Source organism: Pseudonaja textilis, chromosome 8, assembly GCF_049901715.1.
Source record: "Pseudonaja textilis isolate UNSWEBS1 chromosome 8, rPseTex1.2, whole genome shotgun sequence".
Lineage (NCBI taxonomy): Eukaryota > Metazoa > Chordata > Lepidosauria > Squamata > Elapidae > Pseudonaja > Pseudonaja textilis.
Genome location: NC_141997.1, coordinates 23,746,357 through 23,773,227, shown reverse-complemented (window position 1 = coordinate 23,773,227; position 26,871 = coordinate 23,746,357). Strand labels below are relative to the sequence as shown.

At 36.1% G+C, this 26,871-nt stretch overlaps 1 protein-coding gene across 2 annotated transcripts in view; it reads right to left on the bottom strand.

The window, feature by feature from the left end:
• Nucleotides 1–761: 761 nt before the first annotated feature.
• The window catches only part of CCDC138 (coiled-coil domain containing 138), a 29,084-nt gene continuing 2,974 nt past the window's right edge, over nt 762–26,871 (bottom strand). The window contains exons 5-15 of one of the 2 annotated variants that reach the window (XM_087938532.1): nt 25,599–25,777; nt 25,332–25,490; nt 24,344–24,496; nt 22,654–22,731; nt 22,460–22,564; nt 20,712–20,876; nt 19,238–19,354; nt 18,296–18,488; nt 7,967–8,143; nt 3,040–3,178; nt 762–2,388 (exon numbers count right to left, since the gene is read on the bottom strand). In XM_087938532.1, coding sequence (XP_087794658.1) covers nt 2,220–2,388; nt 3,040–3,178; nt 7,967–8,143; nt 18,296–18,488; nt 19,238–19,354; nt 20,712–20,876; nt 22,460–22,564; nt 22,654–22,731; nt 24,344–24,496; nt 25,332–25,490; nt 25,599–25,777 — 1,634 coding nt within the window. In that variant the 3' untranslated portion in view covers nt 762–2,219. The remainder of the gene's footprint in view (nt 2,389–3,039; nt 3,179–7,966; nt 8,144–18,295; nt 18,489–19,237; nt 19,355–20,711; nt 20,877–22,459; nt 22,565–22,653; nt 22,732–24,343; nt 24,497–25,331; nt 25,491–25,598; nt 25,778–26,871) is intronic. The other variant, XM_087938533.1, reaches the window with a different exon arrangement.

The following is a 26,871-nucleotide window of genomic DNA, read 5'->3' as shown; positions in this document are numbered from 1 at the left end:
GGGAAAGTCACAGGCGCAGCAGCTGCCGCTGCTTCCTTGCACTTTGGCGACGGACGCCGTGGCGCTCCTTCAGTGCTTGTGCTCAATCTGTTCCTCTGGGTCATGGTGCAGCAGCAGCAGCAACAGCTTTATCTGCGTGCGTGCGTGCATGGTTGACGGGGGAGAAGGAGGAGAGGAAAAGGGAGACAAGCGCTGGGCATACCGTAGCGCTCTTTTCTCCCTCTCTCCCCCTCACAGCGCCCAAGCTTTGCGGCCTGGTAAAAAATGATCCAGGGACCGGTGGTTGGGGACCCCTGCCTTATAGTTGCTTTTAGAAACTAAGGTGCTATTTTCTTTCCTTTCATTACAAGCTGAAACCAACCCCAATGAAAAACTATTAGGGGTGTGCAAAACATCCCAAAGAAATATACTGAAGCTGTGGCAGCTTGCGCGAAGACTTTGCTCAACATCTTCTGTCATTTTGCTGACTCCATCATTTCCTTGCAGCCTCCTGAAAAAACTGCTATGTGGATTAGGTTGTTTCTATGGAACCAAATGAGATGTGATAAAAGGATATGGACAGAATGAGGGTTCAGTCAAGGTCCCTCTTTTATCTAGCAGCTTCAGGATCCTCAGGAATTTCCATGAATGGAAGAAGCCCTTCCTATTCTTGGAAAGAACAATCTAAATTCATTCAATCCAATCTATAAAATTATCAATGAAAAGGCAACAATCAAAAAAAGTCAAGTAGTTCAAAGAATATATTTTCCCCCCAATATAAATGATTTTAAATTGTTATTTTATTACATTAAAATGATACATAGGGACATTTTTGAGTGGTCACTGTAACATGACAATAAACAAATGAACATACATAAAGGATAAAATAAATCTTTTTGTAACCCTTATAAGACCCAGCCTACTGTATAGAAAATATCAGAAAAAAACAAATTAGTGTTTGTCAAGATTGAGTTCAATAACTGGGCTTTTTCTAACAAAGAAATCATTAAAAAAATTAAGCGTTCTGTTCAATAATGAGTCAGAAGAGGTTCTTTGGAATGCATTATAGCAAAGGCACAGAATATCTTTAAAGCAGCTGTGTCTTTTAATCTGCCTCCTTAAAGCAGCTGCATATTTTCAGATTCTTTAAAGATATACCTTAAATACTTGAGCTTTGAAGGATGTATTTAAAATAATTTTCAAAAGTTGCACATTTCTATTATTGTGTAACTTGAAATGGTCCGAAGAAAAGCCTTCTTCTAAGGATGTCTCACATAGCAACAGTCTTCAGGCACTCCACATTCAGGACTGGGGCATTTCTAACACCGACAAAAGAGCTCTTGGAAACTCAGGTAAGAATCAATGCTTTCTTTTCATAGGCCAACACCAATCTTTTCAGCTACTAATAGCCTCCACAAAACAGCTAAATATGTATTTTATGAAAGGACATACCACTGACCTCAGTGGTTACCCAATATCTTCTCATTGTATTGCTGGAATAAAAGTGCTGGAAAATCTGATTCTGTCAATTATCACTGAAACGCTTGGGGTCAAGCGTTATGAGAAACAAAATGAGCATCTCTAAAGAAAGTCCAGCTGCCCACATAAAAGAATATTACTATTCTTTCTGTACTGTACTAGTGATCAACTGCAGGTCATCAGACATTCAACTCCATTCCTTTAGCTCCAGTTAACTTTCAAAACTTTGTGCCATGATTTTTTTTCATGGTTTCTAAATAAAATTGGATGCATTAAACTTCTGGGAAACTCTGCAACGCACATATTTTATCTCTTAGCTGTTTCCCAAATGAACCAAGAAATTGGGCTGAAATATGGCCCTGTTGTTGTCATGCTTCAAACATTGTGGAAGGGAAGAAAAATCAAAGTGTGATTTCTGCCCACAAACAGATTGCTTGCCCTGTTCTAGTCAATGCAAGGTCACTTATGCAAAAAAAGGTACTATACGATATCCAATATGGTACTATTCAGCTAGGCATTGATCTCATTGCAAGAACACTGTATTGTTGGGTGCTGCCTTTTGGGCTGAAGACCAGTCTAAAACAAGTGAAGTACAGGTAAGCAATCCAGATAAAAGAGACAATTCCAATTAAAGCAATTCTAACTGATGTATTCTGAAGACTGGTACAACCGAGATGCCTATTGTGGCAATTCCCATTCCACACTTTGTTAATTCATGTAATATAAACGAGCCACTGGAAACAACATGTCATAAAATGCAGCTAATCACTTGCATTTTCGCTACTTTCAATTGGATTGTTTTTTATTAAACCCAAATTAAAGAGAATTGAGTTCAGGTTAATGCACAAAAATGTGTGATCTGGATGTGTTGTCCTCAGTTCTTGAATCATCAAATGGAGAGTAAACAGCTCAAACATCTTCTTATTACTCCTGCAATATATTTTGAAAAGTGTGGAATTAAAAAAGTCACTTCAGAAGTTCAATTCACGTTTGATTCTGAAATTTTAACTTTCCAAACTGAAATAGACAGTATATGCTGTTATTCATACATACTTTATGTGGTTATTTTTAATAATTTATTAAAGTTATATACACTCCCAGCAACTTTGGATTTTTGTTTTTTACATTCTCTAAAATAAACTTTATAGGCTGGACACAGGATATTTCTTTTAACTAAAATGACTTGCAGTTAACAACACAAGGATATCTGCAAGATGTGGCATTGATATTCATTATTGCAAAAAAGGGAGTGGAAAAAGAATAGGCACAAGAGTTAGAAAAGTCTTCAAAAGGCATTATTTCTATATTTTACTACTAAGGTATACTTAAGATTACTTTACTGATCTTTATCCACCAATCCCCCCTCAGTACTACCAATCTATGTCTTTCCTAAGTGGTTTGTGATTGGGTCTGCTCTATTTTATTTGATTGACTTCTTGTCTAGTTCCGCTATTGCATCCACATTTTTTCTATTTCTTTTCCCACAAATCTCCCAAGCTATGGAAATCCTGGGTTGCTCTGATTCCAACAAAACACATAATATCCATCCTGAGAAAAATATTTCGAGATTGGAAAGCTTACTTGATTTTTGAAAGTTTTTGAAGCAGAATGCTAAGTTTTTCCAGGAGCTGAATATCAAGATTAGAACTGCGAAGCAGCACTGAACAAGTCCGGAAAAAGAGTTCATTACTGCAAGCTTCCAGAAAACTATTCAAATACCCTGTAAAATAAAGTCCTCAATAAATATAAGGAGTTCAGCAATTATAATTGGTGTGTATAACAGTAAGGCATGTTATATTCAAACACCTTCAACCTGGGATTCAGCAAACTATCAAACTTTCTATGTTCAAATTTCAACAGATATTACAAAACTGATGATGTGTGGTATTAACCGGTGTTGATTCAAGTTTTTGCTTGGATATCATTAGAATCCATTCCAGAGGAATTTAAATTTTGAAAGTGCAAATCTCTCATGCCCATCACTCATACATACAATCAGTTGTGGGGAGGCGGAGAAAAACAATGTTACAGCGCAAGTAATTCTACAATTCTTTTCAAGCTTCATGGTCCTTAATGAATACTGGAAACATACTCTTGCTACGAAGTCTTTGAAAGAATGATGGTATAGTAACTCTATCTTTCATCCCTGTCCTTTAGAGGGATGGTTTCTTAGAATATTTTACCATTATTTTGACCTGCCCAGTTCCACTTTGCCATGTAGATTTTGATATTTCAGCTGAAGATGAGGAGGCATGAAAAAGTTCCTATCCATGTGCCTCACTTTTGACTTTAGAACACAGACCCATTGTCCTAATAAGCTATAAACTATTCTTTTTTCATCTCTAACTTCAAATGCCTCTGTTCACAGGACATTTTACAAACCAGATCAATGATAATTCATGAAAATCTTAAACCTAAAGGTTTAAAATATCTTTTATATTAACCAGTGCATGTGGAACATACAAAAGCTTGAATGCCTCAGCTTTCTTAATAATGGGAGAGACTGCTGCAGTGGTGGTATTCTATGGGTTCTGGCCTGGTTCAGGCATACCGGTAGTGCTGAAGATCAGCGGAGACAGAACCGGTTCTCTGTGAGGAGCTGCTGTTGGGCCCAACTCGCCTGCCCGGGCTCCCATACTGACCTTTATTCCCTGCTTTTGAAGTGCAACTGCTTTGCGCGGCACAGCAGATTGCTGCACATCAGCTGCTGAAGCAACAGGGAGAGTGCAGGATTGCAGGAGGTGCGTCAGAAAGCCTCTGCACGTATGCAAAGTGTGCGCGCATGCGTAAAGCGCGCCCACAAAGCCACGCCCAACATTCTGGTGGTAAACTATTTTGAAACGCACCACTGGACTGCTACCTTGTTTAGCACAGTTCTGGGTTACAACTGCTTTCTTTGACGCAGTGCCTGCCTCCTCTCTTCCCACAAACAAACACAGAGCTGGTCTAACTGTTTACAGGGCTTTGTTTTGTTGAATTTCTGATAAGTATTAAGTGGAAACTCATTTTAGCTCAGAGCTTTCCCAATAGTACAAATAAGGCAAAAATCCCAGAAACATCAATGTTTGCATATTCTTTGACACAATCATCAATATGGTGGTATCTTTGCAACATTATTTTTAATGAAGAAAGGTTTCATTTCTTAAGGAACTAGCTGATGTTTCATTTTTAGCAGGAAATGTTTTTCTCTTAGTATTTATTTCCATTTTCACTCTTAAGCAGCTTGCAGCTATCAAATTTATTATGCTACAATATATTTACGTCCTGCCTTTGTAAGCAAAATGCTGAGAAAAATTGAGTGAAGTCCATCCTGTATAAAAGGAAAAACAAAATCCTATGAACACATCAGAGAAAAAGAAAGGTTTTTGGAATTAAATGTAGGAGCAACATCATAATCCTATTTATTTATTTATATGTCATCCACATGTACAACTGTAGGTGGCTCATAATATACCCAGTAAAACACTATAAACATTCATTGTGCTTCTTTTAGGCTTGCTCCAATCAATATTTTAAATATTAGCATGCAAAACTCACAATGTCTAATGAGTTTATAAAGTGCTTTAAAGGTTTCTTATCAATGCAGTCAGTGGTTTCAATGTGAGTGTAGATTTTCAAAGGAAACATCTACAATCTGATATTTAGTCTACATATACACTAAATATTGGATGTGAAAGCAAGATTCCTATTCTGCTTTTTATTTTCTTGATTATTCTTTTAGCCCCCAATTAAAAGGGTATTGTCTTATTCATAATAAGACTCTTTGCCTACTCAATCCAGAAACCTCTGCTGCTCATTCTGTAGTAATAGAGATGCTAATATCCAAGGTACCTTAGAGCACCTTCCAGTATTACAAGATTAAATTAGGTCAGCATCCCATCATTAACAAGTCAGAAGGCTATAGAAATTAATTGAATATCTCAGAAATATTGCAAGCAACAGAAGAATAATCAGCAAAGGTTCAAACCCACATATATCAGCCAATCTGGGGAATGACACATGGGCAATCAGCAAGATCGGTGGATTCAATTAAAAAATGATGGGTCCATTATTGGAAGACCTAAAAGGTGAGTTTGGGAACAGATTATCCTGAATTATCTATCTATATGGTAGTCTTCTTCTTCCTAGCGTATTCCCGCAGATGCAGGGTCTCCTTTTTGTATCATTGAACGCCACTTCATGGTCCCTAAGAATCAACATAATCAAATCAAATCCATTAAAAATCTTATCTAAATCATGCATGCCTATAGTCCATTGCTTTTACTGAATTTTTTCCAAGTTTAGCTTTGGTTTATTCATTGTTAGTGTTATTTCTGAATAAAGTTGCAGAGTTCAATCAAAGCCAGCAGTATTTTAGTGCACTCAGAGGGGTGAAATCCCAATGTGTGTGAGTTCAGACAACTCAGTTCTGCTTTGGACTACATGGAGCAGCATTGTTTTAGTCATTGGCTGACCTGTGTCTTCAAATTAGAAGGAAAAGACAATCCAAACCTCTCAGAGAAAACATTACAGACAGGATGAGAAAGGAAAGTCTGGGACAGGAAACCTTTTAAAAAAGCATGCCACTTATCCTATATAAGCTATAAACTATGCTTTTTTCATCTCTAACTTCAAATGCCTCTGTTTAAGATACGTTTGCACTTGCCCTTTAAAAGAATAAAGGATGGGATGGATTAACCCTTGCAGCAGTGAACACAGCTAATGCTAAGGAGAAATCATACTCACAAAATCAAGAATCCAATTATTAGCCTTTAAAAGAGCATGGTAAGAGTGTGTAGGTTCCTTTTTGAGTAGGTGAGAAATAAAAAGATGCACAACAGATGTTTAATAATGTTTCTCTTAGAATGATATCTGTAGCTACATGGTGTTTAGTTTTAATTCTAGATAACTACACAGATTACAACTCTTTTAACCTTTCAACAAGAGCCATCTTGAATAAAAAGCAGCAGCTGAATTCTTGTTATCTGCTTAACCATTCATCAGTGGCACCTTGAATTAGTTATAGACCTTAGCAAGTGAACTGCTGTTCGGTCAAAAAGATTATGCTGTTCACCTTCCAAAGAAGAGAATGACATTATTTCCATCTAATTTCATTTACCCCAGCCTTTCCTACTAGGATTTTGAATAGAAAGTCGATTTGAAGCAAAAAAAACCCTTATTCTGAGAAACTTTAACACAAGTTTTATTCTCAATTGTCCCTCCACAAAACAAACACATGGACAAACTTTGAGGTAGTTCCAGTACTTCTCTTCTGAACAGGATATTTAAATTGCAAGGGTAAAAGTCAAGTAATAGGTGAAGAACTTATTTGTGAGGAAGGTGCAGTGCATCAGGGACAAATTGTGTGGAATGAAAGATGTCAAGCCAACTCTTCTCTGTACCCACCATTCTTTCTATTTTCCTCTACAACTTCATTTAATTATCTTGTGTTTAATAATTTTACATATACTACCAATCTGGTAATACATAAAGCAAATCCTCTGTAGTAAATGTTTAGCAAAATGCTAAATTCAAAGTTACCACATGAATTTTTTTTGTGCAACTGACATAAAAGAAACATAGTCCTGACAATGTATTAAGTGTCAAAACAGCTCACTTAACATTAGAAGGCTAAAGATAAAAAAAGACAATTATTTCCTGGTTAAGATAAAACAGCATAATTACTCTAGGCAGAAATTGTGGGATGAATCCTTAGCAGTGATTTATCTCAGTAGAAAATCAAGCTGCCTCGTTTGTATAGGAATGCAGAGTTCTTTCTTTTAATTCCGCTGTGAGTTTTAAATGTAGAATGATTATTCTGTTTTGCTGGAGGCACATCTGGAGATCTTAGTTAATTTGATGTTAAAGTATGACCACAGAGACAGGAATTGTGGCATTCTGAAGAATGGTATCAACAATTGCAGGACAAAAATGTTTACATGTGAAAGGTTAAACAATTCGATCATTCAGGTATCAATTTAAGAAGCTATTAGTTATAATTCTGATATAAGAAACAATCCACAAAACAATATTGTACATAAACCCACTGTGTACGTGTTTATTTCTAGAGAGCTTACACATACTAAGTATTCAATCACCATTAGAAATCTGAAAGAATTTAAAGGCATCTTATTATTAGAATTTGTATTTACATAAACAGGTCTATGCTGAGATCTCAGAGCTTGTTGAAAAGGTCAGCCCTACAAAATTTAGTTGGGCATTATGTTTTCATACATCACAATTTCATACATACATATCCAATGGGCATACATAAGGTTTGAAATCTCTTCTATAAACTATAATGTTTTAAAAAGCATTCATTTTTTAAAACTAACTGCCTGTCATATTGAACTACAGCAGGGGAAAACACATTTTCTTTTGCGGAATTTCCCATTCTGCCTAATAAAAATAATAATAATCCTTCTCTTGCAATAACTTACTGTGCAATTACCACAAAATCAAACATGGAGGGCATATAAAATGAGCTAAACAATGTAAGACGTGTATGAAAAGAACACTGATTACTTACTAGATTCTGTTGTCATCTGAAGTAAACTGTCAATGGCATTGGAAAGGAGGCCTTTCCTTGATATTCTTAGATGAGTCAATATTATGGGCACAGCTTGGTAGTCCAAAAACAAGACTTTTCCTTCCTCTGTCTTCAGATCAATGCAAAGTGAATCAAAGGCTTGTGCCAAATAATCAGCTAAAAGATGTATTTAAATTTAAATATTACAGATGTACACCATTGTTTCTAAGACATTCATACAGGCCATCACTAATGTGCATAAAATCCTGCACAATGTGCTATATCGAAGTTTTAAAATTATACTGCTTATCAAATGAATTATTAAATGAATATGTTTGCTCATTATGTGTGTCAAGCAGTACCATATTAAGAAAATTGACTCGAAGCAAATTACACTCACAAAATCCTGTTATGTTTTATTAACAACAACCTCAATAGCTGTATAAATTTAATATTTACAGCATACCTAGGCTATTTTAAAATTAGAACCTTCTTATATAGTAACACAATTTTTGCCCACTGAAGGTGATGTTATTTAGTTATGATACAGCACATTTTTTTTGCTCTCTTCATAATGGGGGAAGTTTTGAAAGGCCAAATATTCCAAATTTTAGAACTGACCAAATGAAAAATTCATTTAGTTAAGAACTCCAACTTCAGGAAAGCAACAAGGTTACTTCTACGACACAGAGAACAGCATCGGCTCAAAAGGTCTCACATTTTAAGCCAACAGATTGTATGTGAAATGATTTATAACCCCAGGGTAGGCATATTGGAAACTTTGCCTACTCTGAGTCCTCTCATAAAACAGTTGGATGAAAGAAGCCTTTCTGATGTGACAAAGATGACATCGACCCAAACAAGCCACTCTCTACCATCCCCAAGCTTTTAATTTTTAAAAATGTGAGAGCATATGTCTAAACAAAGCTAGAGCTGATGCTAGAAAATTTGGGACAGCAGGCCAATATTTAATTAAAATATCTAAAGTACAGAATCAGGTAGGAAGCCTAAAAGGAGAAGGACATAATGGACCCTTTGCTGAATGCTCCTGGTTCACACACCATTTAAAGCAATGTTTTTTTAACCATGACAACATGAAGATATTTGGACTTCACTCCCGGGACTGCTGGCAAATTCTGGGAACTGAAATCCAGACATCTTCAAGTTGCAAAGGTTGAAAACACTGCATTAAAGAGATCGTCATACAGGAGTGGTTTGGGGAGAGTTGCCTTCAGGTTGCCCTTCTGCCTCAGAAAAAAATGTATCAGAACAAATTGTAGACAGTGGAGATTCAAAGTTGAAGAGATATAGAAATAAAATTAGATTTCTTGTAGCATTGATTCCATAGTCTATTTCTCTCCTTTCACCTTTAACAACTAGCCTGCACTCTATATGCATGTAATAGTTTAAATATGCCCGAAGATTTTCTGGTTTTTGTTTCAAGGTGGCTGGTCCTCTGAAATGGATATAATAATGTAGAAAAAAATCAATAGATGTTTATAGGTGGTTGAAAAATGTCAACACTCGTCTACTCATGAAATTCATGGCTATGAATTTTTCACTGGCCATTGAAACTTGTTGTTGTACTGTGCAGTATTTAACCTTCAGTGAAACAAAAAATAATCCATATAGAAATTTGCTAACATCTGAATATTAAAAGAAAAAATAGAAATAGCAGCAAAATCCTATATATTTCTTTATAATAAATAAGTAAATAAATAACCACTGTGTTCAATGTAATTATTTGTATGTTTAAATCAATACCCTAAAATAGTAGATAGGTAGTAACTCTACTCACAGTAAATTTTTCACTAAAAAAACTCTGGCATCTTAATGCAAGCTACACTTATTTTGGATATATTTCAAATACTGTAATATGTATGTAGATTAATAACGTAATAGTATTTTCTTGCAAGATTATATAACTCAGAAACTGCAAAACCTTACTTAGAGTGCCCCCTACTGTATCATGTTATTTACTAATTATGTATCAGTCTATTTAATTTAATTTGTAATGAACAAACATTTCACAATTTCATCTAAGAAAGGAATCGTAAGGCTTTCTTTTTCCTATGATGGATTGAAGGCATCCTTCACTGCTCATTCTGGCTTTAACAGGGAGGATCATGGAGATCTTATATACATCTGTGGGAGGACTGACTCACTTCTAGTTCTGCACTTGAAAAGTAGAGAACTCCATCAGAAATACAATCTGAGACGGTGAAAATGTTCCCATTCCTCATCCCCTAATCATTCTATAAGCAACGCTCTCGACCACACTCTTCATCCACCATAGAGAAAGCTGTCTTCAGTAAGTAATAATCTCATTCTCCTTAAGTGAGTTATAATAATGCATCCTGCATTAAGAGCACGAAGAGTGGCTGAAGGAAGACACTTTAGAAGGAATGGACAACCTATTGAAGGATCTTCTGACAAAGAGGCTTCAAATGAAACAAAAGTATCTAGCTGAATAAAAGATAAGCCAGCTGGCCAGTTAGCTATCAACACATGGCTCCCAAAGAACCATTGTTGGAAAAATTAATGAAGCCTGTGACACCCCATGGATCAACAGCCAGCAGAGGCTTTCAGTCATAGCAGCTCACTGGGTAATCTCTCAGACCGACCTAGACTGGGAGGAGAGAGCATTATACCTGAGATAGATGTGGGATAGAAATCTAAAAAGCAAATAAGCCAGAATGATATAACCCTTAATTCATCTCTGAATGATTGCTATATCATCTCCCAATCTGCATTTATTGAAGAAAAGAAACAAAATATAATCTGAAGATTTGTGATTCTAAGACATTAATCTTTGATGCAATTGTTGAAGAGAGAACTGAGAGATTATTTAAGCATGAAGTATAGGTTTCATGATGGAAACCAATGACTGCACTTAACACAATTCTTCCACATAGACTAGTGTCTAAACTTCTGGACCTTGGATTTTCTTATTCAATCTGCCCTTGGATTATGGATTTCCTGTCTGGCCACTCACAGAGGGTCAGATTAGGTAATCATACCTCTTCAGCCCTTATTCTTAACACTGGTACATCACAGGGTTGCGTATTGAGTCCCTTACTGTATACTCTTTATGTGCATGACTGCATTTCCGCTCATGCTAGTAATACTATTGCTAAATTTGCAGATGATACAACAGTGGTGGGACTTATCTCTGGGGGGATGAGTCTGCCTACCGAGATGAGGTGGATCGGTTGCTTTCATGGTATGGAGACAATAACTTGGTCCTCAACACCAATAAGACCAAGGAGTTTATAGCGGACTATAGAAAGAACAGATCAGACATCCAGCTCTTGCTTATCAATGGAGATCGAGTGGAGCAAGTGGCCAGTTTTAAGTTTCTGGGTGTTACCATAAAAGAGAACCTGACCTGGGGTGCTCACATTGCAGCCCTGGTCAAAAGGGCCCAGCAGAGATGATACTGAGACTTCTCAGAAAACAACAACTGAATGAAAACTGCTGGTGACCTTCTACCGCTGTACCATAAAGAGTATCTTAACTTACTGCACCTCTGTATGGTTTGCCAATTGCACAGTGGCAGATAGGAAAGAGCTCCAGAGGGTTAACGTCATTGCCCTGAGGATCATGGGTTGCCCTCTCCCCTCTTTGGAAGAGCTTTATAGCTCCTGCTGCCTTAAGAAAGTTCAAAACATTCTCAAAGATCCACCTCATCCTGGGCACCCTTTTTTTTGAACTATTACCATCTGGCAGATGGTACAGAATAATAAAAACAAGGACAAATAGGCTGAAAAACAGTTTTTATCCCAGGGCAGTAGCTGTTTTGAATTTTGCTGCATAGTGCAGTGTTGGTGCGGTGTTGGTAGTTTTCGGTTTAATGTGTGGAAGTTGAAGGATGTGTGTTTGTGTTATATTTTCAGTGTGCTGGTGTTTGATTTCGTTGTACGAGGTGCAATGACAATAAAGTAAACTGAATTAAACTTACAGATTTGAGGTTCCTACAAAAACCTCTTTGGAAGAATTACAGGATTAAAAAAAACATTTCAAACCATCTTTCAAGGTAAACCAGCTCAAAAAACATAGACAGGTTTCAGGAATGCTACTTAATAACAGAAACTAGAAAGCCGGTTCAAGTTTCTCTGTGTCCCCCCTTATACTAAATGAAATGGTGGGATTGTTTCTTTCTCATATGTGCTTCAGTATTTGGACATGTACTCTTTTCTATTGGCCCCTCCTTAACCATTATTTCAGACCTTCTCTAAGGCTATCTTTAAATTCCTTTAAAATAAAGGAAATTAAGGCTAAAGCTATACATTATCTGCAAAGTATTTGGATACACCCTTCGTCCAAATCTCAATGAAATTTTTTAAGGGAAATTCTTTAACATTAATGACAAAAAGCCCTTTTGGGAACTTTTTATTATTAATTTTTTTAAAGCCACCTATCTCCCCTACAAGGTTACTCTGGGCAAGGTAACTTTCATGGATAAGCATCATGGATCTCCTTAGAAAAGCTGAAGTGATTTGGATTGTATACATCTGTACATGTAGTTTTAAGCAGTTTGCATCTGGATAGTGAAAAGTCCAGAAGTTCCTGACAGGATGCAAGGGCCTGTGGGACTTCTATGAAAGGTTGGATTATCTCTAAAGCAAGAATCTCCAAGACAGAGTTACTAATAACTTCCTTTTGACAAAGGTTGCTCCCTCCAGACAAATTTTGTAAAGACCTAACCAGAAAAAGTAAGAAAAGCACAGGAAGATCCTTGGTCTTTATTAAATATCAGGGTTTCCACTGATATTTGAAAATGGGATATGAACTGTCTGACACTGTGTTTAATAGCACAGAAATATTTCAATGCGCTGATGAAGTGTTTTGTGTCCTAATGTACAGAGCTGAATCAGAGCACTTTTGATGTGTTCTGTTGAAAATGTTTGCCATGCTCAACTCCACTATGAAAATGGCACACTGGTTGTCTGTGAAGGCAAAAAGTGTTGATCTGAAATAGAAAAGTGAAAATCCAATAATGCTATCTCTCTTATCTCTAAGAAGTTTATGTTGCGCTTGGCTTCATGTACATTTCAGATGCATAGCCCTTAACATGGCTGCCATGGTTGAAGGCTGACATTCAGTGGGCAAAAAATGTTCCATATGGGCACATCTGTCATATTCATTTGGAGATGCACAGCTGAAGAACCCCATCAAGTTAAAAGCCCAGCTCAAAACCAAACTCCAATGTCACTGAAAAACTAGATTCAGCCTTGCTAATTGGAGTCAAGGCTACCAAGCCCTGAAAAATGCCTGTCATGCCCTTCTGAGGAGGAAATTGAACAGCTAACAGGGAATGGGAGTGTGGCTCTGTTGGCTGTGGAGGAAACTGGGGAAGGGCAAAGTCTGGCTGGGCACAGCAGGAGAGAAGTAGAACAAGGAAGAGGGAATTCAGAGGAGACCCAGGCCCACCCCCTCTTCATCGTAGGGCACGCAGGGAGGAATGGAGAACAGAGCAACTGGGGTTGCATGGCTTACAGGGGAGGAAAGGGCCCTGATTCCCTCCATTAGCTGCAACTGGGAATACAGATTACAAAAAAGGCAAGCTGGTTGTGGCAGGCTGTTGGGAGCAAACGTGACTTTATCTTGTACTGTCGTGGCTTATCTGTGTTCCTGGCGTCTTCCCAAATGTGTGAGTTTTGCCATGCTTTTAAGTCTGAAATTCTTGCTCCTGCCCTGCCAAACTAATCAGTTTGGCTTGTTTGGACTTACAAGTTACAGTTACAGTTTCTGTTTACCTTGTTGTTGTTTTTTTGTTTTGGACTGAATTTTCTGCAGTCAAAGGCTGTTCCTGGGAGTTTTTTTCTCCAGCCAGAAGGTAACCTGGACACTGGGGGCAAAGTTGGAGATAATAAAGGGACTGACTGTGCTGCCTTTGTGCCACACCCTGGGTTATCACAATGCCATGGACAGCAAGTATAAACCAAGTGAAAGCAATCCGGAATGTAATTGCAAGAAAAACACATGAATGAAGTTGAACTTCAATTAGGGCAGTTCAGCTTCATTTACACCTGCATAAAAATGAAAGAACGTTGGGTAGATATGGTCTGCTCACCATAGAATTCAGAGCTAAAACCATCTTTGTAGCAGCTTGAATTGTGACAAAATATAATTTAGACTTTAGGCAAGATCCATTTTATCTACTGAATTCATGAATATTATTAGGACTGATTGGGGGCAACTTAAGTTAGACCATTGCTACTGCTTAATCCACTGCAACTCAGACATAAACTTTGGGTGTGATTTATGACAGACAGAGCAATTACAGTCACAAGTTTCTTTAGGTTTAAATAGCCTAGCCCAGTTTTTTTTTACCAGAATTGAATAAAACAGAAATTGCCTTTCTATATAGCAAGAGACAGCTGCAAATGAAAGGGCAAGTTATACAGCTCCTTAGAAACAAACTTGGGGCAGAGGGGAGATCTCCCAGCATCAGTTTATTAAAATAGCAATAAAATTTCAATCTCTAGAATAACTTATATTTGAACAGTAAATTTGATTTGGAATTCAATTCCATTTCAAAACCATTTTAGACTATAATTTACTTTTATAATTTTCAATTTGTGAAAATTGAAAATTTGGATTTTAGAATTTACCATATGAAATACATAATTTTATATTATTGACTTAATGTATTATTCATTATCTACAGTTTCTCTTTTTTCCTTCTTCTAATGATTTGAATTGTGTTATTCAAGTACTTCCAAAGTTTAATAGTTATTAGTCACATTTTGATTACTACTGTAGAACATTTATTCTGCATCGCTTCAAAGCTCTCATTCCAAATTAACACAACCTTAATGATTGAAGATTATTCTCATAAGCTTATCTTTCTCTGGTTGATGTAACTTTGTAAAGGAAACCAAACTAGTGTTCCCATGTGTGAGGAATGGGGAGGTCTTTGAGCTAGCAGTGATGCCTGGTGATTGCCTGGACAAACCCCTGCAGTTTTCTGGATGAGTTTTTCAGAAGTGGTTTACCTCCTTCATAGGGCTGAAAGACAGTGACTGGCTCAAGGTCACCCAGCTGACTTTATGCTTAAGCTGGGATTAGAACTCTTGGTTTCTCAGCTGGTGGATCTCTATGGTAAGGATCCAGGCATTCTTTTTTTAAAAAAAATCAGTCCAGTCTCCCTTCCACTGGAGAGATGATGCCATTATTTTTGTTTGTGGACATCTCTAGGAAGGCAGCAGGAAGATTTGCCCTTGGAGTGAACTTGAGAGAATTGCTAGTTTGGTTGAACCTCATGCCCTATCATGCCCCTGTCAGAATCTGATTCTGAGGAGGAGGCCGAACAGGTGCCAGGGAGTGGGAGTGTGGTTGTTGGCTGTGGAAAAACTGGGGAAGGGCAAAGTTTGGCTGGGCAGAGCAGGGGAGAGGTAGAGCAAGGCAGAGGGAACTCAGAGAAAGACTCAGGGCCACCCCCTCTTCATCCTAGGACACTCAGGGAGGAACAGAATAGGGAGCAATGTGAGTTGTGTGGTTTACGGGGGAGGAAAGGGCCCCGATTCCCTTCATTAGCTGCAGCTGGGAACAGTGTTTAAAAAGGGAAGCTACGCATAGCAAAGTTGTTGGAAGCAAATTGTGAGTTATCTGTTATTGTTTAGGCTTATCTGGGTTCCTGGTGTCTTCCCAACTGTGTGTGTTTTGTTGTCCTTTCAAGTCTGCAATTCCTTATCCTGCCCTGTCAAGTTAATTGCTGCAGCGTGGTTTGTGTGGATTTTTATTTACAGTTCCTATGTATTTTGTTTTTGGACTGAATTTCCTCCATTTAAAGACTGTTCTTGGGAGAGATTTTTCTCCAGCCGAAGGTAACCTGACATTGGGGGCAAAGCTGCCGGTACTAAAGAGATACTTCTTGTTTATTTGACTGTGTTGCCTTTGTGCCATGCCCCACATGTCATCATATGCCTCTTCCAATATGATTAGGTCCACTGGGGAAGACTGGGAATCTTCCAGGCTCTAAATCGTGTGACTTGGCCTGTTGCTGGGCTTCTACAATTGGTGGCTGATTACTTGACTGTATCAGAACTGCAGAATATCCCCCAAAGGTCTTGTTCTTTCTGAGCTTCATCTGCACATAACTCTCAGGCCGCTCGCTCCTGAATTGCAAAATCAGAAGCTAACAAGTCCTCAAATTTAGATGTTTAAAAAACATTTTAAGATTTTAATTACAGTTATAAAAATGAATGCAAGCTAAGCTCAGTGAAAGGAAAGTAAAAAGAGGGAGTAAAAAGTACAAAGAAAAGAAAAAGTGAAACAAGGAAAAAAGAAATATATAAAAAATTTCAATCTTCATCACAGCAAGAACAGTACAAGTAGTCTTTGATTTATGACAATTGAACCCAAAATTTCTGTTGCTAAGCAAGGAAGTTGTTAAATGAATTTTGCCCCATTTTATGATCTTTCTTTTAAGTAAACAATTGCAGCTGTTGCTAGTAACATGGTTAAGTGAATCTGGCTTCCCCACTGACTTTGTCGGAAGGTTGCAAAAGATGATCACATGACCCCAGGGCACTGCAACCATCATAAATAAATGCCAGTTGCCAAGGATCTGAATTTTTATCCATGGGGATGCTGCAATGGTTTTAAGTGTAAAAACAGTCAAAAGTCAACTTTTTTCAGTGCTTTTGTAACTTTGGGCTGTGACTAACGAATGGCTGTAAGTCGAGGACTACCTGTATAAACAGGTAGTTTATAGGTTTGGTAGTTGTTCACTCTCTGTAAGGTTAAACAGATATCTCTTCATCCCATATCCTATCCTTTATCTATAAGCAAATCCATAAAACACCAACTTTTCAAGTCTGGTTATCAGCAAAAATTCTGTAAAAGTTGTACCTGGATTTCAAAAGAACGTGATCTTATTTTAACCTTAATCAAATAAAGTAACTTTATATTTCTTCCTTTTACTAGTTAAAATCTTAATCTTTAATCCATTCAATTATTCTTTGTCCCATTGCATTGCTTCTTCAAGGTTTTAACAAGCCTCTTGTAAACCCAATAAAAAGACATTATCCAGGCCATTTGCTTGGTTTATTATTTGTATTTATTTCCCTTTAAATTTGTAAACTTCAGCCAGTTTCTTTTGGTTCAGTTAGGACAGCTTGTTTGCAACCCCCCCTTGCATGATCACAATCAGGTGCTTGGCAAATAGCTTGTGTTTATGATAGTATGAACACAGCATTCTGCCTACTTCTTTGCCAATTTTTAAACCTTTTTTGCCAACTTTTCAGCAAAAATGCCTATTGGGGGAGGTGGATCTGTTTAATAACCTGCATGGTTTAATAACTGTCCTAAAAATTGTCATAAAGTCGAGTCTGTCTGGAATTACAATCCCACCGATTTACAGTAGAAATTCTGGGCCCAATTGTGGTCATAAATCAAGGATAATCTGTATGCAGTAAAGAGTCCTTATCTGAATCATTCTCTTATCACTTGTATTTCTACTTTAAGTCCCTTCCCTTTTTATCCAATATTTCTCATTCTATTTTTTCTGAATCAAAATTTATTTCACATCTTTCATTCTTTCATTGGATATTCTTTAGATGTAACCTATTTAAGCAGACATTGTTACTGATATTGTTGATATTGTGGCTGCTAATTTCTGGTCCTATTCTTGAAAAACTCCCTTAGTATTTCAAATGCAGTAGTGTGTATTGTATGGTCAACCAAACTACCATTTAAGATCATCAGAGATTCAATTAACAGGAAATGCATATATTATAGTCAGTATTTGCTGGGTTGTTCAGGATAACAGCTTATAGGAGTCTTTGCAGGTAGAACCTAAAGAAGGATGACTCCAAGCTGCAACTGCCAAGATGTAAATTGAGTTGATGGGTATCTGCTGCCACTCCGTGAGATACTGTGAGAAGGAAAAGGAAGATGGATAATGTATGCAACAACTGGAATCAAAGCTACTGGGATCTCTTTACCTAATGAGATCACAAGCATCATATGATATTTAAGTATGTTTCTGGAGAGAGGCAGTTTCTGCCCTTGGTTTCCATGATGGTCCTTGCTGAAAGCATTGAAGAATGTAACTTTCAAAGAATTCTACAATCAAAAATAGGATCCTAACCAGTGGTGAGTGGAATCTTAAGAATTTTGTGATCCAGCCTGAAGCAGCAAGTGAGAGGAGCAAACCTAATAAAGGATAGCCTCTATCAGCACTGTAGGAAAAAGACTTGTCTCTGTACCTTAAATATTTAAAGTATTAACTTGTAGGAAGCAACAACTTTTAAAAGGTTTTCTAAAAACACTAACAGGTTTGTAGTGTTTAATATTTTCCCAAATATTTATAAAGCTTACCTTGTGTGACCACTTTGATTATAATTAAAGTTGATACAACTCGTAAAGATAAATTACAACTTTTAAAGAAAGATGCAGCCTTGGCCTTGGAATCAGTAGATTGTTCAGAAGAATTGTGTTGACTTTCCTTAGGGACAACACCTTTAAATAAGTCTTCACCCAGCCGTCTCATGGTTGAGGTCATTGCTGCATGCTATTTATGCAAGTAATAAAAAGTAGGATGTGACTATAGTATTCTGTGTTATGTATTGTCATAATATATTTATTCTATATACATTTTACTATAATATAAATGTTAGACACAAATATTATCAACACTGCAATCTGACCATTTCAAATATGCAATGTACTTCCAAACCAGTGATCTCAGAAGATAAATACTTAATGTAATAAACCATTTAAATATATTTGACATTTAATATATTTGACACATATTCTGAAGGCTTAACAGTTCCTAATGTAGGTTTGCTTTTGGAAATGGTCTAATTTCTGCCTATTACAAATTTGTAATGAAGATACATTGTTTCATAATGATTAATTATAAGATTTATATGAATTTGCATCAAAGCAGAAAAACAAAAAGAGATCACACCGGCTTGAGGCCAATAAAAAAAATTATATCAATTGTATAAAGAGAATCCTGCAATTTTTCAAAACAATGTGTTCAGATCTAGAATTCTAGTAGTCTCTGAAGTGGGATTCACAAAAGAAATGGGTCTTCCAAAAAAATTGTGGAATATATCTACATTAATATTAAAATGATTTACCTATGATTAAATGATATTTAACCATTTCATTATTTATTAGATTTATGTGCCACCCATCTTGTCTAGAAGCGGATTAAAATTTAGATTAAGAGTGCCATAAAAAGTGAAAATTTTGTTTTATTCAGTGAAACATCCTTAGTAAAAAGCACATTTGCTGCATGAAAACATACTTTACCTGGGTACTTCCATCTAACTGCCTTACAGCCCAGTAAATGCATTTAACCACAGGGAAGTGCAGGTTAGGATTCACAAAGGGCAACCACTGAAGTTGTTCCACAACTAGAGGCAAAAGCTGCAAAACACAAACAAAAAGTTGCAATTATTTTCCAAATTATGGTCTTATACATAGATTGTATTTGGCAGCTGGTACTTATGCTGGTAATAACAATTAAAATATCAAAAGTTAAATATTATTATGCAGAAACATATCTCAAACTATGAATTAGAGAAATGCAATATGTTAATTTTTCTCACTAGTTTTTCCTGCATTTTTCCTTTTTCAGTGAACATTCCAGTTTAAATTATATCAATCTAAAACTGTAATAGTCTACTTTTATTAGAAAGTCTAACATAGTGGTTTGTCATTGCCTTGAGCCCTGGGATTTGGCTATGGTCATCCATCCAAGAATTAACCTGGATTTTCTGAGATCAACCAAGATCAGCTGTCACTTATCTGGGCTATAAACTGCTATTCAGAACAACATTGTAGGGGCATAAATAGCATATAGTCTTTTGGCCAATCAGTATTTTGCAGAATTAATGCCATTTCAATCTGGATTTGTTTATGATGGCTGTTGATATAGCACTATCATTATGGAATAAAGGCATTCCTCATGGAGGGAAGTTTTACATTCTCTTTGAGATTCCTGTACTAGGAAAACAAGCTGGATTGTAGTGTCCGTTTATTCTGTTTATTAACAGAAGCCTGTTAATAAAATCTGTACTGCAGCTAACACATAATTTTCTGAGAGATAGTATATTTGGCATTATAATGTCATTAATAGGTTTTAAATATTTTCAGTATGCAGCTTGATTGAGAAATCAATCTATTTTAAAAAAACTTTACTAAACTCATTTGTCTGGCATTATCACAACTTTTCTATTACAGAGGAGCACAAGAAGCAGCTTATTTGGGCTTGTGTGGAATGGATGGTGCAAGGCTATGCATGCTGAATTAGAAACAAGTCCCACTGCAACCAGTTGGATTACTTTCAGACATGTTTAGCACTGCACCTAATGGACGTACATGAGCACTTTTGGTTTGTAATCTACTATCTTAAGTAACCATGGTTAACCATTTTTAAATCTCTGGTTTAAAAAATTCTTAAATGATAGCCACATCAGAATTAATGTATCCGAGCTGGATGGATGAAATCCAAATCACAAGGAACCAGATATGTTAAGTTACATATCATGAAACATGCCTGTATACCAAACATTCATTTGAAGTTACATTCATAAACATGGATCCCTTGTTTTAGACAACAGGCTTTCCAGTGAAAGTAAAATGAAGAGTAGCTTGGGATCTATAATATCAAATCTTTCTGTTTAATCAGTAGAGCATTTTAATGTACCAGTACTGAACATACTGTACAAATTATACCAATATAGTGGTACCATTTTATTACATTAAGTTGGACAAATCGTACCTTGACACATTTCTCCTGTACATAGTTTTTGCTGAAAACAAATGTGCCTGTTAGCTTGTGAATGTTTTCTTTCTCTTCCTCAACAATCAATTTGCATAGGTGCTGCTCTGAGATCCAGTCCATTAATACCGTTAACAAGTTATAGACATGTGAATTAAGTGGTACCTGCAAAAAAAATTACAGAGATTTAAATATAGCTTTACTATAAGATTATATTGACAGGAAGTGCCAATTTGTATGTTGAGCTGTGCAACACAAATCCAGTTTGGGTTACCTGTTCCCAAAGTGCATGGAAATCACGTCTAGTACTGGTAAGAAAGTGAGAAGGAAGGGAAATGTTCTTCCAATTTCATATGTATGGATAATACATCCTGTAATACTGAATGTATTATATAGCTACAACTGACACTTCTGTTCCTGTGGGCAGCTGCTACTTGTACTTATGATGGCAATTGGGAGCAGAATTTCTGCTGCTAAGTAATATGGTCATTAAGTGTGATGCCACATGACCACATCACTAAGTGAAAATAATTCCAACAATCCCAATTGCCGCTGTAACTCCAGGACTATAAGGTCTTAAAGAGGGAAGAGGTGGGAGCCCCAGGCAAGCAGGTCAGTGTATAAGAGCTTGAGATACGTGGGAAAAACTAGAGGGAGGATAGCATTTTTAGACCTGCAAGGTTTTGTCAATATAGCTTTACATAAAGTAGAATTCACACATCAGATTGAGCCATTGCTTCTTTTTAATTTCATACTTTATTTTTACTTGCTATTTATATATTCTCAATTTACATTTATATTTATTCTGATATACTCAACCTTTCATATACCAAAGGGGAGAGAAATGCTTACTTCTTGCAACACACCACAAACTACATACTACTGTCCTACTAGTATCTGCACATCACAAATTTCACCACCCATTTTATTATCTGTAATACAAAGTCTCCCAAGGGACCTATGTTCACCTATTTACTCTAATTTTTCATCACTAGTGAGCAATCATTCCCTCTATTTTCTTGTCAAGCACATTTATCTGAGTCTTTGACATTTATCTGAGTCTATGTTATTTTTCATATTTATATTCTTCATTGCGTTATATTATTTGTCTAGTATTCCTTGAAAATCATTTGAGGCGTCAGGCATCAACACAAAAGTAAACATATATTAACTTCCAAACCAACACACCGCTAATGTAACCACAAGCATTACTTGTATTTTTAATCATCACACATCTTTGTCTCTCTCCCTGCTGAACCATTTGTGAAGCTTTCCATTTCTTTCCATGCATTAGTTTAATGTTGGTTGGGACTTGGTTGCTAGAAGCAGAGAGATTTAAGCATTCTCCAAATCAATAAATGTATGCAAAGGTTTTAATTTCATTTTTTTTAGCTTGTGATCTTTTTACTTCTTTCTTCCTTGAATATATATGCATAGTTGATACATATTAATGATGTAAGATATATTAGCTTATTTAAAAAAAGAAAGCATATTTCACATTTAAAAAAATAACCACTAGGAATTCTGAGAACACACTAATTACCTTCAATAATACAAATGAATGTAACTCAGTATTTTCTGCATACAAATATTCAGTGTTTACGAGGTATCTCACATATAGTATAAAAAGGACAACTGCATATTTTATATGCATAGCTGCCCTTTCCATTCTCACACAAAATAAGGTTTTCTGACTTTAAAATTCTGAGTTGGGGCATTGAGTGATTTATAGAATTTGCCTTACTTACTTTATAGGCCTTTGCTGGTGCTATTGCTCTTTCTGACTTCACAGATTTACGGTCTTGGAATGTGGCTTCTTTAGATCTTTGTACTGATAAAAATTCATGTTTTCTCTGAAATAGGTCAGAGAGACAATATGTAAGATTTCTGATGGTGGAGTGGGCAGAGGACAAAGATAACAAAAGCCAAGATTCAATATTACCTGCAAATTCTCTAAACGAGCCTGTACTTTTCGAGACTGGACTTCAAGCTTCTTGTTTTGCTCAGTCACATCAATTAACTAAAAATAGGGAGAAAATGTTGAACCAAAGCTTCAAATTAAATATTTCTATTACATGAAATCTTCTCTTTCCAAAGCAAAGAATCCTGAACCAAAGCACTGATTATGAATAGTTTTTCTTTCTGACATTATGAAAACCTCATCACAAATTCTATATTTCTCTTAAAAAAGGCTGACTTCACATAGGCAGGTAGTCCAGAGTTTAAAATCACCAATGTAGCGAGATTTCCCATCAGTATGGAGATCAAAATCCAAGAAATTTTGATTTCAATCCTAAATATATTCAAAGCATATTTATCTAATAGTATGTTTTATTGAAACTGTCAAGGATTTTATTCTTATTCTGCTTAAAGAATAATTCATGCATATTTTCATGTTTTCAACGTTGTATTGCCACAATAAATCAAACAAATCTTTATAGACTAACATAAGGGGGTGGGGCACACATAAACATTTTTTTAAAAAGATAAAACTAAAGTGAAGATACATACACAGGAGACATAAAAGGTATACAACTATATAAAGTGAAAAATCTAAAAGATGCTTTAAAGAGCAAAAATATGCAGTATCTAAACTAAAATATATCAGACACAAAAGGTTTAAAAGGCATAAAAAGTGAAAGGAAGGAGAGGTGAAAACATTAAGAGAACCCAGGGAAGCATTAAATGTTAGCACATGACAGGAAAGTGAGAGTACCCCAATATGGCAGACCAGCTACACCCTTAATGTAATTAATAATACTAATCCCTAGATATGACCCGGAGTTAATCATCTAACAAATCTTGAGTGCACAGAACAGAACCTGGCAATGGCTGTCTGTTATAGCAAAGTTAGCATCTGAAAACAATGGAACAGGGTAAAATTGTCCTGTGTGCCCAAAGTATTTATGTAGTAGTGGCAGGATGACACTAGCGTGACCACCTCTAAAGTACAAGCACTGGAGAAGCACACATTCTGTTCTCTCTGTATGTCACCAGGGTACAGCTGCTCCAAGGAGGGAGACTTCCTATTTTGATCTTCAAGTATGCCTGAGGGGAGGGGAGTGCATGACACTGTGTCACAGGAAAGGGCCTTCTGGGGTTAGAGACAGTTTAAGGTATGGCATGAGGAAGTCAGAATACCTGCTGGAAACTCTGGTAAGACATCTTGGGGCTTTGGCTAGGCTTGACTGTCCATGTTGATGACACCTTTTCTACAATGTTTTGAAAGCTACTTATATAAGTAGCCACAATTGGTTAAAGCTCCTTATGATGTTTTGTCCCTTACAATTACTGCAAATGTCTCCAACCTGCACTGAAAACATGAGCACTTTTGCCCATTGCTAAAGCATATTAAACTGTAACAGATTATGATAATTAGAAAACTTTAATTTTCAGACAGAAGAGCTTAAATAATGCATGTAAATAATACTGTACCTGTTAAGGTACAGTAATTCAAACACTAATTTTTTAAAAGGATACCATTATGTGTTAGGGTTAAATACATGATTCTTCCTGACAACTATATTCTTGAAAACAGCATAATCTGTACAGATTTGTCACTGGCATTGTTGTCACATATTAATACTTCATATTAAAAACAATAACCTTCTATTTATATCATTTATTAATACCAGATTAATGATTCTGTTAAAAGTGTCAATTGCCTGTTTTTTTAAGGTGTCATTCAGCTCCTTTAGTGTTTCAAATGATGTCTTCAGCCTTTTGTTCTCCTTTGTTTTTTCTTTCAAGGCATCGGACAACTGCTTTATTTCAGCTCCATATTGCTGCAAACCAAAATAAGAACTTTTAAAAGAGAATTAGCCACTGTCTTCAGAAAACATTGTAAATCAAAGACCGTCTCTGCATGTAAGACAGACATAAATACTATAAGGAATTATATAAGTATAATACCCAGAGCTTGCTTTCTAAAAAACAAACAAACCCCAATAACATCAAAATAAAAAAAGAAGATAAGCATTCTAAAGGAAGACAAAACTTAATTTTCTTTGAGTAACCTTTCTGTCAACATTCTGAAATACAGTTCTCCCTAGTCCAGGGCAGAAAAACTGGTTAAGAGACCACTGAAATAAAGAAAAAAGAAACAAAACAAACTTCATAGTTATACTAAAAGAATCAATAAGATTGAACTCTTATGCATGCATCTCAGATATATTACATTCTGTAGATACAGACGAGTGTACACACAACTACCATGGCTGTATAAGCTTTACCATCAATCCTAATCTTGCTAACATAAAAGTCTTTTATTTGTTCTCCCCATAATATCTTATTTAGTACCTCTATACCTTGATTATCAGATATTTTTTTCAGTCCACTTCCACTACTGATGCTCTGCATGTAACGTTTTATGTAAAATATCCAGGAAAAGGATTTCTTTAGGAGTGGGGAACTGATATATTACAGTGGGGCCCAGATCCCCAGCTGTACTGCTTTCACAACTGCCCGGGCAATACTGGTGTCTAAGGACACTTACTCTTATGTCCATATGAAAAGATAAGTCCATAACTTCACAACTTTTCTCTGATGAAATAAATACAGCCTGTGTATTTGTTAGAATAATTTTCTCAAATTTAATAAGAATTTTGTAAATAGGGATACCTCCTTCATAATTTGAAATTTTGCATGAACTTCCTCTTCAACGCCCTTTATCTTGGTCAAAGCAGCTTCATGCCTACAAAGCTGAACTTCCCGTTCAGCTACGAAACATTCTCTCTTTTGAAGTTTCAAAGCATACTCTCGCTGACTTAATTTTTCTTGCTGGACCATAAAAGATAAAAGAACCAACAAACAAAATGTAGCAGCTTCTGCTGATATTGGAAAGAAAATAAAAATGTACCACTACCCGAACCATTATTAATATTTTACCTGTAGCTTCTGGTGGATGATTGATAATTCATGATAAATTTGATTGAACTGAGGTGTTACCATGTTTTCTCCATTCAATTCTTGGGTTTCAGAAATGCTCACACTGCTTCTTACTGCATCACCATCATTATTATAATCACAGTAAGCAGCCACTCCTAAAGTGGATGGCAAAGTAATACCTAATAGATGAAAATGGAAGCAGCATTATCAGCATTATATTCCTCTATTTTATGAAAGCCATTACAATTATTATTTTTTCATTATGGAGAGATTGTATGCTGGTTATGTGAATAGCCCCTTTTCCAGATGATGACATAGAAGGCAGAGTTTTGCCTGTCAATTAATTCACATTATGAATCATTATCAACCTATTCTGTAAACAGGGAAATCTAACATTTGGAAATGGTTCAAAAGAATTAAACAGCACAATTAAGTCTTAACGCTTAGCCATAAATATACAGGAACCAAAGCTTCCTGCAAGGTATCTTTACATAGAAAATTATTAGCAGAATACAAATTAAAACAGGTAACAATAGCAAAACAATGTAAATACAGCAAAATTAAATTAATGAACATGCCAGATTTTATCAAGGGAAAAAAAATCCTGCAGGTGTTGAAATTTATATTGTTTTTCCCCTCATTCCAAGCAATTGTGCTATCTATGTGGATCTCTCTGATTTCTTAATCAGAATGTTTGATATACATGCATCTGACTAATGTAGAATTCCTTAGAGATGCCAAATCTTCTCTCCGTTTACATTGGGTGCCAAATAACAACAATAGTAATCTCACAAAGCATCTCTGAAATCTCAGGTTGTCACCTGAAATCTCTCAAGATTTGTTCTGACATGGGTGAAACTAAAAATTTAGTGAGATTTTTTTAAACTGTTTGCAAATATGCGCGATGTAATTGTGCATGATTCAGTATGCCCATGGCTGTTACACCACCTTTTTAAGCTGCTATATATCATTTTACTTGGAATTGCACACATTCTTGCCACAGCTTTAAAAGTATTCAGGATTGCTGTTAAAGAAATACACAAGAATCAAACCTTGAAAACATCAAGAATGATTTCCAGTTGCTCTTGTAACTTTCTCAGAATAGAAAAAAACACCCCCCACCCATTCTGACAAGAATGACTGAAGCTAAAAGTCCTGAATATGATCAACTAAACAACTTGAAGGATTGTTTTGTTTAGACAGGTAGATAAAATGAGCTATATAATCAGTATAATGAATCAGTGTTTTGCTATTCTGCAAAATATAGATTTAG